This window comes from Chelon labrosus, assembly GCF_963514085.1.
Source record: "Chelon labrosus genome assembly, chromosome: 18".
Classification (NCBI taxonomy): Eukaryota; Metazoa; Chordata; class Actinopteri; order Mugiliformes; family Mugilidae; genus Chelon; species Chelon labrosus.
The window spans coordinates 12,286,367-12,303,170 of record NC_140351.1 but is presented as its reverse complement, the minus strand read 5'-3'; the positions used below and the strand labels follow the sequence as shown (position 1 = coordinate 12,303,170).

General features: G+C 44.9%; 1 protein-coding gene across 1 annotated transcript in view; it reads right to left on the bottom strand.

Annotated features, from left to right (window-relative positions):
- The window catches only part of LOC311503597 (cadherin-12-like), a gene marked incomplete at its 5' end in the record, with an annotated part of 234,434 nt that extends 225,226 nt beyond the window's left edge, over window positions 1-9,208 (bottom strand). Inside the window, 2 exons of the mRNA XM_084566411.1 lie at window positions 1,719-2,013; window positions 8,996-9,208. Coding sequence (XP_084422537.1) covers window positions 1,719-2,013; window positions 8,996-9,208 — 508 coding nt within the window. The remainder of the gene's footprint in view (window positions 1-1,718; window positions 2,014-8,995) is intronic.
- Between the last annotated feature and the right edge of the window lie 7,596 nt (window positions 9,209-16,804).

The following is a 16,804-nucleotide window of genomic DNA, read 5'->3' as shown; positions in this document are numbered from 1 at the left end:
GGAGGATGTTTTTGTAGCGTCGCAGCGGCTCCTTTAATGCCAGCCGTGCCCTGGCATCACTGGTTTTTTACTGGTAGCCTTGATTTCATGTTGAACCAAAGGCTCTATGAAGAAAAATCTAATCAGTTGGCTACAAAAGGACAGTGACGCAAAGGTAGCTGCTGCATTTTACTAAACTTTGACTTTCAGACCGTGGCTACGTCTCTTCTGGCACCTGAGTGCAAATGGTTGTTTGATGAAACCCTGGTGTTGGCTCTCTTTTAGACATCAGTTAGACTGAAAGATTTTCAGTCCAATTGATGTTTGTTCAAGAATTTAAATGATTCTTTCTCCTTCAGCATCACTGGGCTATAGGTATGATGAATCAGTCTTTTGCCTTTAGCTCTTCTGTGCTTATGGACAGCATGTTTGTACGTAAGTATGTTCTTATGGACACAACCTTTCTTATTAACACCTCCAGCTGGACCCGGCAGTGTTATCTGGCTGCAGTATGTGAAACCACATCTAAAAATCACACCAGCAAATGTACACCAAGGTGCTTGAATAAGTGTTAAAAAAGTAATAAATATCTTAACTTAAAAAAAAGAGTGCCCTGTTCCTCTCAAATCACCCACATATTAAGTCCTGCATAATCCACCAAGCGTTTCAATAACGCCTCACTGCGGATACTGTCCTTGGCATTCAGGAGACCTCTGCTGTGTCCTGTTTGGGTCTGACCGTCTCCGTGCATACTAATGAACCCTTGAAACATCTGTCCCACTTAGTCCCAGCACTGATAGTAAAAGAAAAAGGAAATTAAAAAAAATTGAGGTGGGGTTGCTGATTTCTCATGACTGGCTGTCTTGATTAAGCACTGCGTTCACTTTTAACGAATAGGGCAGTTTATTAATGCGGTATTGCTGACCCCAACCCATTTTTCGCCAACTAGAATCTATGCAGCCGGGGAGGCCAATGCATTATGAATCCCGAACAGAGTATTGTTATTTGTCATATAGGCAATTGGGTTTTGATTTACCCTTGATTGCTCCCGTGTATTAATTTGTGCTTGCATAATTGCGGATTGATTTCAAGTCGCATGCATTACTTTCATGAGCTTTGTTTATATTCATGCCAGCTGGTTTATTTATATTACTTGAATGGATTGAAAGGGGGGAGGAGGGGGGGGGGGGGGGGGGGGGGGGGCGCAATGAAGCAAATCCTTAATTGGAAAGATTGTGACAATCTAAACTTTCAATATTTCTACTGCCTATTAAAAAATGGCAAATGGCATAGCTTGTTATGAATGCCCAATGAGCCTGACCAAACAAATAACAATCACAGAACAGCAAACAACTTTGAAGAAGTGAACGTGCCCACCACATAAGGCCGGTCCGGCAGGCCAACGAGCAACACAGTACAGATTTTTTTGGCTTTTTATTGCCTCGAAAGTCTTTTTGTTGCATTCAACTGACTATATAATTGCATCAATTCATAAATAAGGGGTAATGGCTGTCCTTATAGGTCCGTGTGCTAATTATTTTCTTGATTTACAGTTTATTCTTTTGTGCGTGAATAGGAGCCTAGGGTGACATGTTTAAATGAAGCCAATTAACAGTTTACAATGCCACAAAAATAGAGAGAGATCACAGTCATCACATTAGAGACTTGGCAAATTAATATTAGATGATTAATCTCTTACTATTAATCAACTAATCTGTTCAAAACAAACCACCACGTACCAACTTCAGACATTTCAGGGACACTGGCGAAGAAGATTTCCTTCGCAAACTTCGGCGCGTTGTCGTTGATGTCGTGGATCTTTATGTTGAATTCAGTGTCGGGCTCCAGCTCTGCATTGGTGTTCCTGTCCAGAACCTTGGCGTGGAGCGTGTACATGGCTTTCTCCTCTCTGTCCAGCCTCTTGGTGGCGTGAATGTCCCCCGACTTCTCGTCGATCAGGAACAGGGTGCCCGCCCCGTCTCCGGTGAGGACGTACTTCACGTTGCCTTCGCCTTTGTCCATGTTGGAGTGCAGCTGAAGTTTAAAAAAAGAGACCCAGTTTAGAAATAAAGCCGCACAAATTTTGTTTGTAATTGGAGGCTGCGCGCAATCTTCTGCCGTGCTCTTGAGGCTGAAAACACACAGCTTCGGCTTTCAGTCCGACCTCAATTTTTTGTAACCAGTGGCAACGCTACATAGCTATTTAGAGATAAATTCTACTGGAAAGAAAGAAAGACAATTACACAGAATATTTGCAAGCAGTAATTGCCCTTGAACATGTCTTTACACAGTGACAAAACCTTGCATCCCAACATCAAATCTCTTTCCAAAACTAATACAGGAGTATTAAGAGTATTGAGGAAACATTGAAAGAACTGTGTCGTTTTACGACCTAGCTACCAATTTTCTATCCTCTTTTGAATTAAATAAATTGAATTAAATAATTAGAAGCAGCACTGCTGCGTTACAGCTGTGAACTTTTAACTCTGTGCTCTCGTCGCATGCATTAAGCCAGCCAGCTTTACGTCCTCCTTATTTTTCTCCTAATGGAACTTGGTCTCCAAGGATTAATGGAGACGTATGCTTTACAGACTACGTTTACACCTTTTATGAATAAAAGCTGTGGCAGTTTAGTGAACATTGGTTCTGTCACGTGGTTTATTCCACTAATCACAATAATATTAATTAAAAATTGGCCTCAACGAGAGCAAAAAACCCATTCGGATTGACCCTTTTCAATTGGATTGAAAAGGGTGATCTAAACCTTTCATTATCTGTTCAAAAGGAAAATATCAGCCTTTATGACTTTGTTGAAGTAAATTATTCTTTCTTGTTGGAATAAATGTTTGCTCCATGTGAGGTAAAGGTATCAGGGCACGAGTTTCCAAGAGGGACAGAAATGTGGCGCTAGAAAAACAACGAATTGTTCGAACAAGTGTTTCACAAGACAGACAAAGCCAAAATCGATATTGGTAGCAGTGCTGAAAACTTGGGTCCATCTCTGTCATCTTCTTGAATTGAATGAATTCAGGTTTTCTGTTATATTTCAAGCTGATTTGATGCTCCAGCGTGGGTGGGGCCACTTTTCGTAAAGCTTTACACATATATCTGTACTGTAGACTGTATAAAGATGGACGGTGGAACAACTTCTCAAAAGTGAAGCCAAAGCAAGTAGAGCTCCCCCTGGTGACCGGCTGCAGCATAGGTCATAAGCTCCACCTCCTCCATGTTAGTGGATGGGACTTGGGCCAAACTAAAACACTAAAAAAACACGTCAAATAAATGTTTTTCAAGGATGGTTTCTGTTGTTTTAGGTCATTGATATAATGTCCAAGTGTCATTTTTTTTTTGCATAAGTTTCGTTTTAGTTGTCAGTTGCCATGCCAACCGTTCCGTAAAGCAGATTTATTAAATAAATAAGTACGGTGTATAATCCAATATATCCTTGTAACTGGTAGTAGAGCAGAGCGTAGTATTCGTAGTAAACAAAAACGCAAGTGAGTCTGGCAGAAGTCCCCGGGATAACAGTGTTGGTTTGGCCAATGCAAAGAAGTGGGGACGTATTGTCCATATTTATATACAGTCTGTGTTCTGAACAGATCATTTTACTGAGTATCCATATAACCATTTGAGTTGAAATCTCCAATCCGAATGATTTCAGCTGGGTTGAAGAAGCAATGTCTATGTAATAATGGTGTAAACTCAGAGAGGAGTCTGTTCCAGTCCCAGGACCTCTGGCATACAGCAGTGCCTCAACGCCCCCAGCGTCAAGCGTGGCATACCCCATTCCTCCAGATCAAATTAGTCGTAGATTTTTCTTCCAGATTGTGTCTTTGAGAAATGATAAAAACCTGACCTACAGCAACAATTGCTAAAATTAGTCACCTCTGACCTATCCATCACCTTGAAGCATCTCCGAGCGTCACCGAGGAGTAATGGCGGCTCGCTGTGACAGACACTTGATTCAAGCTCATTACTGTACTGGATCTGTCAGCAGATATATTTAGAGCACTATCTCACGGGCTCACATTTTAAATGACAAGTAGTTAGGGACACAGAAAGTACGTCAGCGACTTATTAATATTAATGTCTGCATGCTGTGAGGAAACTAATTATTTTTCCCCGCAGTTAGAAGAGTGATGTCAACAGTGCAAACTTTGGATGGAAATCAGAAACGTATTGCCAGGGTGGTAGCTATTCTCAGGCAGAATTTTAAAAAACAGGGACGCCTGCGAAAACAAGATGCTGTCAAATGAACAACGGCGCTTGGCACGGCGTTTGAGAATATTTTCATGCAGATGAACTCCATTATCCAAAGTCTATTAAAGAGGAATATCAGTCGGCTTGAATTCCTACATATATTTGTGTTCTGAGGCAAGCTGTTTGCGAATACGGATTCCCCGCTAAACCGTGGACAAGCAAACCTTAGGATTTAAGACGTGCTGGATGTGAAGGCTTCCACTGCTATTGACTGTGGATGACAGGCTAATTTTGTTTCTATGATGTATACTTTTTACGCCTCCCACCGGGCTCTACAGCCGTGTCCCTTTCAAAAAAAACTAAATCTCGCGTAATTCCACCATTTCCCCCTACTTCGAAATCAACTCCTCACGTCGCGCCGCCTGCAGCAGACGTTGCACGCTCACTCTGCAACACTGAACTCCTCTTCCTCGCATGTTTCATTACTCTTACTCAGAGCTGTGACTGTTCAAACACGCGTCTGAGTAATAATTAGGCCAACGTGAACTCAGACCAAGTCATACCACCTGATTTTTTTCCATTTTTTTTTTTTTCCCCGGAATCCTTTGATTATATCCTTAGGAAGTTTCTTTTCTTTTTCTTTTTCTTTTTTTATCTGATTATTACCATATTCCACAGTCTTGGTCGTTAATCCTGTAAAAAGGAATCTGAGAAGCAAGAATAACAAACAACAAGCCATCAAAGGAGCCAATACCTATTCAGCCGAGCTGTCTGCGAGATAATGGGAATTTTACAGTCTTTGCAGCAGCTTGTATTTTACATATTTCCCTTCGTCTAGATCGAAGCCTGCAAGCACTTAATCCCGTGCACTTGTGGCAGTAACAGGATATCTACATAGCATTTTTTATTTTTTTCTCTGAGTGGTACTGTAAATCAGGAGGGATTCTTGCACAAGTAAGCAATGTTAGTTTGAGAGAACATGCACCTAAAAATAATAGTGCTTATGGTCATCTATATCAGTGAGGCACTGGGCCAGCAGCATATATCCCATGTATACTGTAAAATGTAAGGCTTTCAGGGTAATGTACTGCAGGGTTTTACCGAGATATGCCAGAATGGACTTTTCATCGCAGAACATCTAACGTGTAATATAAATCCGGTACATCCACACACACACACACACACACACACAAAAAAAAAGCAGCAGTGATACTCTTGAGTAAGTGTGGCACAAAGTGTTTTCTCAGAGCACTAACAAAATCAAATGTTAGCACTAGCACGCTATATTTGCAGAGATTTAGTGGCTCCCCTTTCAAGGCCTTGCAGCACAAACACAGCCTTTTCAAGGCCTTACAACAGAAGCACAGAAGAGAGCCTTGATGAGTTAAATCGCCTTGCACAAACACTGAGGAATTGTCAGGAAAGCAGCGAAATCATTGGCAATTCTTGTCAGGTCTCTGGTAAGCATTGCTTGCTGCTGCAAAGAGGAGATAGCAAAATAGAGCGCAGAACGGATACAGAATAATTACTCTTCCTCCTCTCTGCCTCTGTCTCTGAAGACGTGGGCAAAGATTCTTTACTACCGGAGCACTGTACTGTAATGTACAATATGCAGGTTAAAGTTCCAGCTTACTGTATCTCTAATGTGCTTTGCATTTAACTTTCGTACGAAAATTCATGCAGAAGAGTATCTTGAAAGGGCCTTGCAAAATTCCAAGGATACTTATTGTCAGTATATTAACACAACAAAGTGCGCTACCTTGAATATTTTAATTTGGGGCAGCTCATTTTGTTTACGAGGCAGGAGACAATGCAGTGTACCGGGAATTTAATAGGATTTAGTTCACTTCAAACACTCCACTCAGATGCTCCAGAATCCAAAGTTTGTGGTTGTATTGCTCAGCATTGCAAGTGTTCACACTTCACAGCCCTGCTTAAGAAGTAGGGCAGCACAGCTGCAGACAGCGAGTGCTCACACTCATTAATGGCCCCGTGAAAGTCAGTTAAAATGAGATTTGAGGGGTTTTACACTTGCACTCCATAGCACTTGCACGGCATGGAATATTTACAGTCGCAAAACACACTATGTTGTTTTCCGGCGCTGACATTTGCCACTGAACCGGCGTAAGCACAGAGTATCCGGCTTTTAATAATGAAGTTATTTGTCGCCGTCGTTCTCTGAGTCAGCACTGTTCGGGGGGAGGGGAGGGGGGCGAGCCTCAAAGCGAGCAGGTCTTTTGAACACCTCGATAAGCAACGTGAGCCGCGTTCATTGCGGGTGCAGTCGCCGAAGCGCGCGCTCAAGAAGCGGGGGCCCGCGCGAGTGTGACTGTTCTTTACATCCTATTTGATTGCCATAATCAGGAAATCAACCTCAAGTGACAGCCAGTGAGTGTGTGTGGGCTGATTGGAGAGGTTTGATTGAATGTGAAATAAACAAGGTCTCCCACAGTGCACTGCAAAAGGCCATTAAGTGATCTTTATGTGGAAGACCATCGGTGCTCTGATGGCTTTGTGCTGGGCATGAGAGTGCTCTTTCTTTCTCTCTTTCTTTTGTTCTCTCTTCCCTTCTCCCTCGCTCTTCTCTAATTCTCTGACCGTCAGCTGATTGATTAAATAACTTATCCTTGCTGCAGGTACTTGTTTCTATCAAACCATCCCTTAACTCATTCTCTGCACGACTGAGCAATTTTAAATTCTCTTTTTCTTTTAACAAACGTGTGCAACAATTCTGCCGTGTTTGCATTAGCAGGGAGGCCCGCTGCCTAAAATTAAGCGCTCCCTTATCTCCCTAAGCCGTTTCTACAAATGACAGACTTACGCAAGGAGACGGAGAAGATTCTAATATGAATCCAGTGTGTGTGCGTGTGTGTGTGTGTGTGTGTGTGTGTGTGTGAAACAAAGAGAAAAATATGTCAGATTGTGATACGTTACTGCTGCTCTGAGAATTATAAACAGTTTGTCACTCGCGTTTTACTATTATTTCGCACCGGCATACCGTGGCGGGTTGTAGGAGGAATAAATAACCGTGCCTCGGAGTTGATTTATTTGACAGCTGGCTACCTAAAAGGGACCATGATTGAGGTTTACATTGTCCTTGGTGCGCGCTGGCGAGAACCGTGAACTTAATTCCGAGTTCAAGAAAGACCGCGATTCAGATTTTTCACCCCGTGACTGTGCGCGCGCCGGCTGTGCGATATTTCAAACCATCTCGCAGCCGGGCGCGTCTGCCTTCTTTGTCACCGCCACGGTCCGACTCCGCCGCTAAACCTCCAAAGTCAAACTGATGGAATTAGTGATTTGTATCGCCGCTGCTTCTTCTGTGAAAGCAGAATGGCAGCTAGCGCCTGCCCTATTTTCTCCCGCCGGTAATTTATTACAGCCTCGTGTTTTTCTGACAGTTTAACAGTGAATGATATTGGACCCAAGAAGAGTGGGGCACTGGCGGATGGGATCGCTGTCATGCCACAGAAGTTGGGTGCCAGAAAGCATCAAAGAGGAGAGAGAGAGAGAGAGAGAGAGAGAGAGAAGAAAAAGAGAAAAAAAAAAAGACACCAGTCAGTGACATATTACCGGATGGCCCCATTTATAGTTAGCATTTGCTTTGCTGCTTCATCACATAACACGGCGAGGTGGATTTCATTGGCCCCTCCTTGATTGATATGTTTTCTACCTCCCCCACCCCCCCCCTCTGCCTTTTCCATTTATTTTCTCCACCGTTCCTTTCTCTTCGCCACATCAGGATGATGGTTCCTGCAAAAAGAAGTTGTCATATCCCCCTACTCAACCTCGCGCGAGACACTTGTTTACTCCAGAGAATGAGGTGTGTGATGAAAGCCAGCTTCCTCAGAGAAAATTGGCTGTCGACAGTCACCTCATTTCCCTCCCTCGAGTTGATAACTGTAGCGTTGCTCATCACACCTGTCTTTATAGTGCTGGCACGGGTGAGCTGACAAGAACCTCTCTGATCTGGGTGAGTTGGAGAGAGGTAGCGCTGTCCCAAAAGTATCAATTTCTTCTTTTTTTTTTTTTAGGGACTCTAAGGGGGGAATAGTGTTGAGCTGCGGCTTTTTTTTAATTCAGCCTTCAAATCACTCGTCTTGATTTTAGTTGCAGTTCTCCCCACCCCCCCCCTTACCCACTTCCCTGTCCCCGACCTTGACCCGATACTGATTAAGTTTGCACCTTAGCTGTGCTTTTCATCACGCGCGGAATTACAGCTTGCGCCAAACGGCAGCAGCTACGGAGAGTTGGGCTCCTGCAATTATATTTCCACCTCTAAGACGTGTGAAGTTGTGAGAAAACGCTGACAGAATATGTATTCAAGTGTTTCAGTTGCCGAGCAGTAGGTGTCACTGTCTACTTATTTAGCTTCTGTTGATTTTTTATTTATTTATTTTTTTTGTGTGTGCCAACCAGTTTCCATCTTCCTCCAGGCGTCACTTTTGACTAGAAGAAGGAGACTCCATAGTGTTGTCCAAAGGAAACTTAAGCTCCTTTGGCCCGTGCCTTGGCTGATTTGATCAGTGATTATGAGGCTTTTCTTGCGTAAATGACTGTTAATAAAGCGTTGTTTTTGGTGTCGGCGGAACTTTAATCTTAGAACTAATTCCTCGACCGCGGCTGTGGAAGGCTCGTGTGGAAAGGGAGAGGGAGTTCATTTGCTCTAGTGATGGCTGATTGCTCCTGTTAACCGTGCCTGTATCAGCCAGTTTCCTGGCAGGCCCATCCGTCTTCGGCCAATTACATCAAACACCACTCCAACGAGCTAAACCTTCCATAATTAGCCCGCCGACAATGCGCCCGGACACGTTACCTTGCCGACGTATTGATGGTCGTTTCCCGTGTACTCCTCGAGCAGAAAGAATTGATTCCACATCCATCCCCGTTTGGACCGCTGAAGAACCTTCCCATCGCTCTCCGCCGCCCCAAACAGATTCCCAATATTCCCAGGCGCGAACGGAAGGGCCGCGCTGGGCCACGGGACGGAGAGCATCAGGAGGAGAAGCAGAGCCCGATTGGTTATCATGGTATCCAAGTCAGCTGGGGAATGTCCTGGGTGACTTCTGAGTTATGGCGACACGCTTGCGAGGGGGTGAAGACTGGAAGGTGGTGTCATCAGAACAGACATTGTATTCCCTCCTTTTGACGTCCTTTGGGTCCCTGCAAAGAGAGGAAACGCTGGTCAAGAGGCGCGTTCTGACACTCATGCATCTCTTAATGTAATATACTTTAAATCCTAGCACAGAAGAAGAAGAAGTGCAAAAACATGCAGACTACAGTGGGGGCCTCACTTGCACACGCAGCAGCTTGGGCGCTGATCGACTGTTTGCTGTGTCTTTCTTTCAGTTCGTGCAGCAGCTACGGGAATCATGCAATCAGCAAACAGGAGTGCCTCTGTGCGTGCATTGTGCAAGGTGAGGTCGAGGATGGATTAAAATGCAGTCATCATAAAATAAAAAAAACTGATGAAGTAACAACTGCGGGGGAGCTATTTCGACCCCGTTTTGGAGCTTACTTAGATGTACTTTTTTTATTATTATTTATTTAAATGAACTAATAAGAAGAAAGTGTGCAGCAGAAGTCATTAGACAAACTTCTAACGTGGCGATAATGGTTAAAGCCATTGCAATATAAATGTGTCACCAAAGACTTGAATAATCCGACTGCGTTACCAACAGAGTGAATGGCATATTCAAATTAAGTTTAATCACTCATGCCCTGCGTTTTGTATTAAAATAGTCTCACTTTGACATAATGTGCTAGGGTTTTATCCTCACCATTTTATTCTTTGTGTCTTACTTATTTGCTGAGCCACCCTGCACCCCTTTTTCTCTGGTGCATTGGCCTTTTTTCTTTTGCCACTGACAGAATTGAATCGGTTTAACCGTGCTGATCAGAACCTCCCCGCAAATGTTTGTAAAGGCAGGCCGCTTCGGTTTGGTAAATCCAGCGGAAATCGCATCCCAAACTTACTTTCCGACTCTCCCCCACATCCGTGCGTTACAAAGGGGTGGGCGGCACTCCGCTAATTATAAGTTGCATTACTAATAATATGCAAACACTGATGACATGCCGCAGAGCCGGTGAGCGTGTTTGAATAGCTTAATACTGGCGTCTGTGGGATGATCTGACACGAGCAGGAGACCGAACCTCTGCTTAGAAATGTTAGATTTATGCTCTCTGCTTCGCCTCTCTGCAAAGCTGCAGAGCAATCTCCGCTAACATATGTAGAAATGGATTGTCTTGCTACAGGGAAGTATGTCTTTTTCATCTCCTCCATCCAGTTCTCTCTCCCCCCCACCCCCCACCCCCTTACCCACTTCTCAATTTTTAGCTTTAGCACTTCATTTTCTGCATCCATTACTGACGGTTAATTTCATAGATTTTCTATCCCCCTAGGATGTTATGATGTACTCTAAAAAGAGCAAATCCATATAGACATGTAGCGAAATGCCAAAAACCAGCAGAATCATCCCCAGGTATGTGTCGAGCTTTGTGCCAGTGATAAGGCGTTCTGCGTTATTGGCAGTCTTCACCGAGGCTGTGTCCCCACCAGGACCGGCCCTGATAGGTAATTTGGGTGTGCATGCATAATTTATGTTCTTTTGGAAGTTAATCCTAATAAATCTTTTCCCCCCCTCTTTCCAAAAAGAACCCACTCGGAAAAAGGGTTTCTGTGCAAAAGGCAAGGGCGCGAGAGTTATCCTGACAAGCATTCAGCGTGCACCTCGGGGACTGCTGTGGCGCAGGCCCACGCGAGTTCAGCGATCCCTCTGCTTTTGTTCGGAGCGCCAAAGCGAGGGCCGTCACGTCAGCGGGGTTATTTGCGCGCACAAAGGGCCCGCGACTGTCTATGAAGGAATTAGCGTTGTGCCTCCATTGATAAAAGTGAAGTGGCGAATGTAAATGAACGTAATCCTTTTAGTAGAAAATCAAAACGTACAGCTAACGAGATCTCAGCGTTAAACCGCCGTGTTTACTCTTAATATCTCAGTTCAGTCTCTTTCACGTGATCGCAGTAATATCCGAGTTGATCAAAGTCTTGTTGGGAGCAAACCACATAACCCCCTCTTGGTGTCCGTTGAGATGGGGAGGCGCAGGCTGCACGCATGAATTGGAACAATACGCTGATTTAAATTTCACCCGCCGTTTTATCTGCTGAAAGTTGCAGATCAGTTGCCACGTTTCTATTTATTTATTTATTCCCCCCCTGCTCATAATGTGACCCGGGAGCGGCACGTGCGTCGCCGAAATCAGGAAACGCCGCCTCGCAATTAATCTAGTCTGATGCCTGTGATTGCATTTTCTAATTATCATTCCAGCCTGTCCTTGAGTTTTAATGGCATTCTGGATATTAATCTTTGATGCGGTGCGCCTATTAAGCGCCGGGGCCAGTGTTTCTTTTCAAAATTTCGTCCAAACACTCCATTAAAGGATGAGCAAGCACGCTGAATCCGTGCCAGAGGCTTTAGACTGTAGCTGAATTAACTCAACTTATTCAGCCTATTAAACAGTGGGGTTTATTTTTTTTTAAAAATAAAAAAAAGTTTTTGATTAGATGAAGTCTTATGCAGCTTATATGGCTTTATATTAAAACTCACACTTGTGAAGGGGCGAAATTGTTAAATATGCTTTTAAGTGTTGTCTAGGGTTGTTATCCTTAATCTTGGCTCAGACGCACGCTGGCACCAGTTCCGCTGTGCTCCATTTCTTCAATTTACAAATTATACATTCTTGTTTTGCTGAATAAGAATATCCTTGATCAGATATGAACTAGCTGTTCATAGGGATATGCTTCCTAGAAAAGCACGGCCTTGCACATTCGTCTGCTGAAAATCCATGCACCTGCATCCCTAAATTGAAATGAATGGACCCCCCCTCCAAAAAAAACAAAACAAAAATACAAACCCTGAAGAGAGCACTAAGCACTTTTGTGGATTTTCTGACTTGAGCAGGACAATAATTGTAGGTGCAATATGCAGCAGGAGCCTGGTTGGCAAATCTCAGCACAATAAATGTATGCATGATAAACTGATGCAAGGGAGAATAATCCTCTATAAATTCAGAAATGCGATGCCTATTCTACAAACTTTGGCTCCTGAGTATGTTTGTTATTTACTGCAAAAGCAAACGTCGTTCAGGAGGATTTGCAAAACCCAAGTTTTTATAAAAGTAAACCGAACTGAATTAAGGTCCAAGTCTGAATTTATAATGCACATCATCATGCTGGCACAATCCTCTAGAGCCGAGCAAATTATCACACGCGCACACACACACACCCGTACACAGATGCAGTGTTGCGTAAGGGTGGGACGATATAATTAACCGCAGACTATCCAAAACCTCCTACACAAATATCGACCCAGTTTGAAACTGCTGGCTTTCCAACGCCATTTAAATTCTAGTCTCACGGCGCACGATCAAAGAACTCAACAAGTGAGTGCGTTGTCTGAGAGAGCCGTAAACAAACGCGGAGAGGTGCAGTGATCGGGGGAAGGGGGGGGGGGGTGGCAAGAGGGCGCGGGGAGGTTGCAAGGTCACCAGACCGCCGTCGTGATTAGTCCCGCTTGATGTTTTGGAGCACGGTTTGTCCGGTAACGTGATTCATATCTGGCAGATGTTGTGTTTTATTTAATTTTTTTAAATCCCCCCCAATGACAAACGCAGATCATGTATGTGAGCGAGGGGCTAGAAAGCAGCGTTGTCTGATTGGCAGTTTGAGTGGCTCCAGTGATTGCTCGCTGGTATTGACAGGCCGCCACAGACAGAGAGTATAAATCTAGCATGAGGGGCGTTGATGCACCAAGCTGCAGCACCGGTGCGAGCCTCCACTTGGTGGAGCCCTAGACCTTCCCAAGTCGGCCCCCTCGCCCGGCTGCAGTCTTTGGCAAACCTCAGCGAGCTTTACTCATGTTTTGAAATCCTCAAAGCAATTTTGTGATACAGTGCTCACTTCCTTGTTGAAAAGCTACTCCGAGGGGGTATCGGGAGCGGAGGAGGGATGGGGTGGCTCTTTCTTGAAAAGGGGATGTTGACGGCAAAGTGCACGCTTCACATTGTTTAAAAATCGTTTATGTTGGGATGCCTTTGGGAGGGCGCATCTTAAAGTAATAACGCACCCTGCCCAGGTAGTGAACCAACACTACAAGGAATAGCACCCTGTCCAAAGATTTTAATTCAAACATCCGTATCACTTTCATTATTCTGCTGGAAGAAAATACCCAAATTCCCTCCTCTCTGTTTATTATTTCCACCCTATAATGCTTCCCAAATAAATATTCATGTCTAGTCCTCTAAAGCCAGCAGTGTGAATGCTCATGAGAGCCTCTTTGCCTGTGTGGGAGAATGGATTTACACCTCTTTTCATTTTACCGCTGAAAGGTCACTTCCATATCTGACAATAATTCAGGGAGCATGTTAGTGGCTAATTTGCACTAAACAATAATGGCGTTACATGGATGACCCGGTGAACGCTACAAAAACCCCTCATATATCACTTTGGCTACTAAAGCCGCCCGTGTGTGAGACAGCACGCAGAGAAAATTAAAAAAAAAAGAAAGAAGAGAGAGATGGAAAGAGAGGGAGAGAGAGTCGGGGCAGGATTAAGTTTGTGCTGTGGAGGATATGCACATGTACGCACACTGTAACACTGCCGTCCGCTCTTGTCGCGGTGCTCGAGCGCCACGGTAAACACCTCCGTGCGTTTTTTTATATATTTCTTTTGGAGATATGAACGGCGCGGTGCCTCTCCATCAGATCTGCCCACAGCACATCACATCACAAGTGCGACTCGCCCTCGCCGCCTCTCAGGCACACAGACGAACGCATCACACAGCTAGACACCGGAACAGGCGCACGCACCGACACATGCAGGTGCACACAGATATATATTTATACGTATGTATACACATGCTGCACATCTGTGCTTAGGCGTGCATCTACTGCACACAGTCTCCACAGGCGTGTATTGGTGCACATCGTGGAGAACAGTTGGATGTGGCACTTCGGAATCGGTGACAAAGTTAACGCCAGTCAAAGCACAGCATTGAGCTCCAAGCCACCTTAAAGTTACATATGCAGCCCTATCCGGTGTGTGACAGGTGTCATGAGCCGAATGTTAATGCAAATGTTAAAATAGTGAGAAAAATAAATAAATAAAATACTTCAGATTTGATCTATTAAGAGCCATTAATGAGCCTCAAGTTCAATTTGCCAGAAGCTGAGTGATTTAGAATCTGCTCGACTGACGCAACATAGAGTTTCTTTCATTTCCAAGTGCACCCCATAAATAAATCACAGGGACAAATATTAAAACACAAATCTAATCTTTTTTTCTTTTTTTTTTTAGCTACTGCAACCCATTTAGGCGTTATCAACACCTCTTTGAACTTGCAACTCTTCTTTTCACAAGACATTCACATCGCTGCGTTTAGTCTGGCTCTGTCACAGTGCAAGGAGCAGATCATCCCCTGGAGTCTGGAGGCAGACAAAATAGAAATATACTCTTAAACATTAAGGGAGGGGGGGCGGCGGAGGGTGGGGGGCGAAATAAAAAATAAATAAAAAAGCCCTTACCTTTGATTTTTCACGGCTTAGCATCCATCTGTGTCACAGAGTGCACGGTGCTGTGCTCCTACTCCTTAGCAGTGCTTAGCGGTGGAGAATCTGACTCCTCGCGGCAGTGCTTACATTCCAAGACTGACAACAGCACAGCTGGTGCGAATGTGTACGGGAGTGTGTGTGTGTGTGTGTGTGTGTGCAAGAGAGAGAGAGAGAGAGAGTCTCCTGCTCGCTTCCCTTCCTCACTCTGTGCTTCTCTTTCTCTCTTCCCTCCCTCGCTCCATTTCTCCTCCCCGCTCTCTGGCTCCTCTCCCCTTTCCTCCTCGACACTTTCTTTCTATCATCTCCTCTCGCTCTCCCCGCGTCTCTCTTCCTCTGTCTCCTTCTCCCTCTTTCCTCCTCCTCCTCCTCCTCCCTCCCTCTCTCTTTCTCTCTCTCTCTCTCTCCCCTCCTCTCTCTTTTCTCTAGCAGTGCATCACTTCTGGCGGTGGATGTCACAGAGGCTGAAGCGGAGGCGACTCTGCCCCTGATTGGCTGCCATTCACAAGTTAGCGATAAAGAAAAGGGGAGAAAGGAAAAAAAATAAAACCGGACAAAAAAAGGAGTGGGAAAGGAAAACGGAGGGGGAAGGGAAGGGGAGGGGTAAGGAGGAAAATAGTGCCCTTACATCCCAGTGAGCATCAGTTTGACTGAGGAATAGAGAAACGGAGGAGGTTAGAGGCTGAAGAAGAGGGTGGACTCTGGGATGGCACTTTTTTTTTTTTCCTTCTTCCTCCCTCCCTCCCTTTTCTCCTTCTGTGAATGCATCCAGAAAGCTCCGCACATAAGAGGCTGCTCTGAAAAGTGACAGATCGACTGTATGGCGTTTGATGTCAAAAGCAATCGGCCCCATCTAATCTTCTTTCAATGGCGGCGGAGTGAAGGAGAAAAAGGCCATAACTTGTAAATCAGCCGCACAGTGAGGGCTGTGAAGAGGAGGAAGAGGAAGAGGAGGTGGGGGGGGGGGGGGGTGGGGGGGGGGTGAGGGGTCCAATTTTGCCCTGTTCGTCTTCATCTTCGTCTCTCGTCCCGCTGACTTGGCCGGCAGTGTGTGGCAGGTGCACATGCAGCCCCGGCACTCTGTCATCTCTTCTCATTACATGCCCAATGCTGGATGCATATCAATACGTCTCCATATAGTACGTGCTATTGAGGGTGATATGGCATTTTAATTCAACTGAGGGGGGGGCGGGTGGAGAAAAAAAAAAAAGGGGGAATAATACATCGTTGAGCCGTTTGATGCCGAGGGCTGAGGCAGTGTCGGACTGCGAGCGATACATTACGGGATGCCGATATCTGTCCCCCAACATGTACCTTGAGCGGATAAACGGTCGGACGGAGTGACTTTGAAATGCGCGGGATGCCACTCAGAGCCGTGCCGCTGACGATGAATAATTTAGAAAAAAAAAGCAGCCGTTTCGCTGGCCAACCTCGCCCGAGCTCAAGTTTTATCTCCCCGATATCAGTGTGAACAGATTATCAGCTCAAACTCTCGGCGCCAGATAAATAAAAATGCAAACAGGCCAAACTAATTAACATCCAAACGAGCAGCGAGGTAGCCTCCCTCTGATACCAAGCCAAGTCCTCGCACTTCATAATTCACTCCCTCGTTGTGTTCCGCGGTGCTGGGAGATTAAGAAGTAGGTGTGTGCTTGTGTTCGCTCCCGTGTGCACGGGTCGGCTTGTGTGATTTATTTGTACGTGTGACTGAGGGAAGAGAGGTGTGTCATGTTTACTTATACCCATGTGTGTGTCGGATGGGCGTGCGCGTGCGTACGCCTGTGTGTGTTGCTCACTAACAAGCCGCTATAAAAAAGGAGGCTATTTTGTACATCTCTGCATAGAATTAGTATTAATTTACTTGCTATTTACACCCCTGGGACGTTAATTACGCCGTTGTTACGCAGCCCAAACAACTCTGCAAACATCAGAGAACAAGAGCAAGCATTGTACCCAACTGGTTCAGGAAATATAAGAGACGTGTTTTCCTAGTCAAAGTTCCCTTCTACCTTATAAAGACACA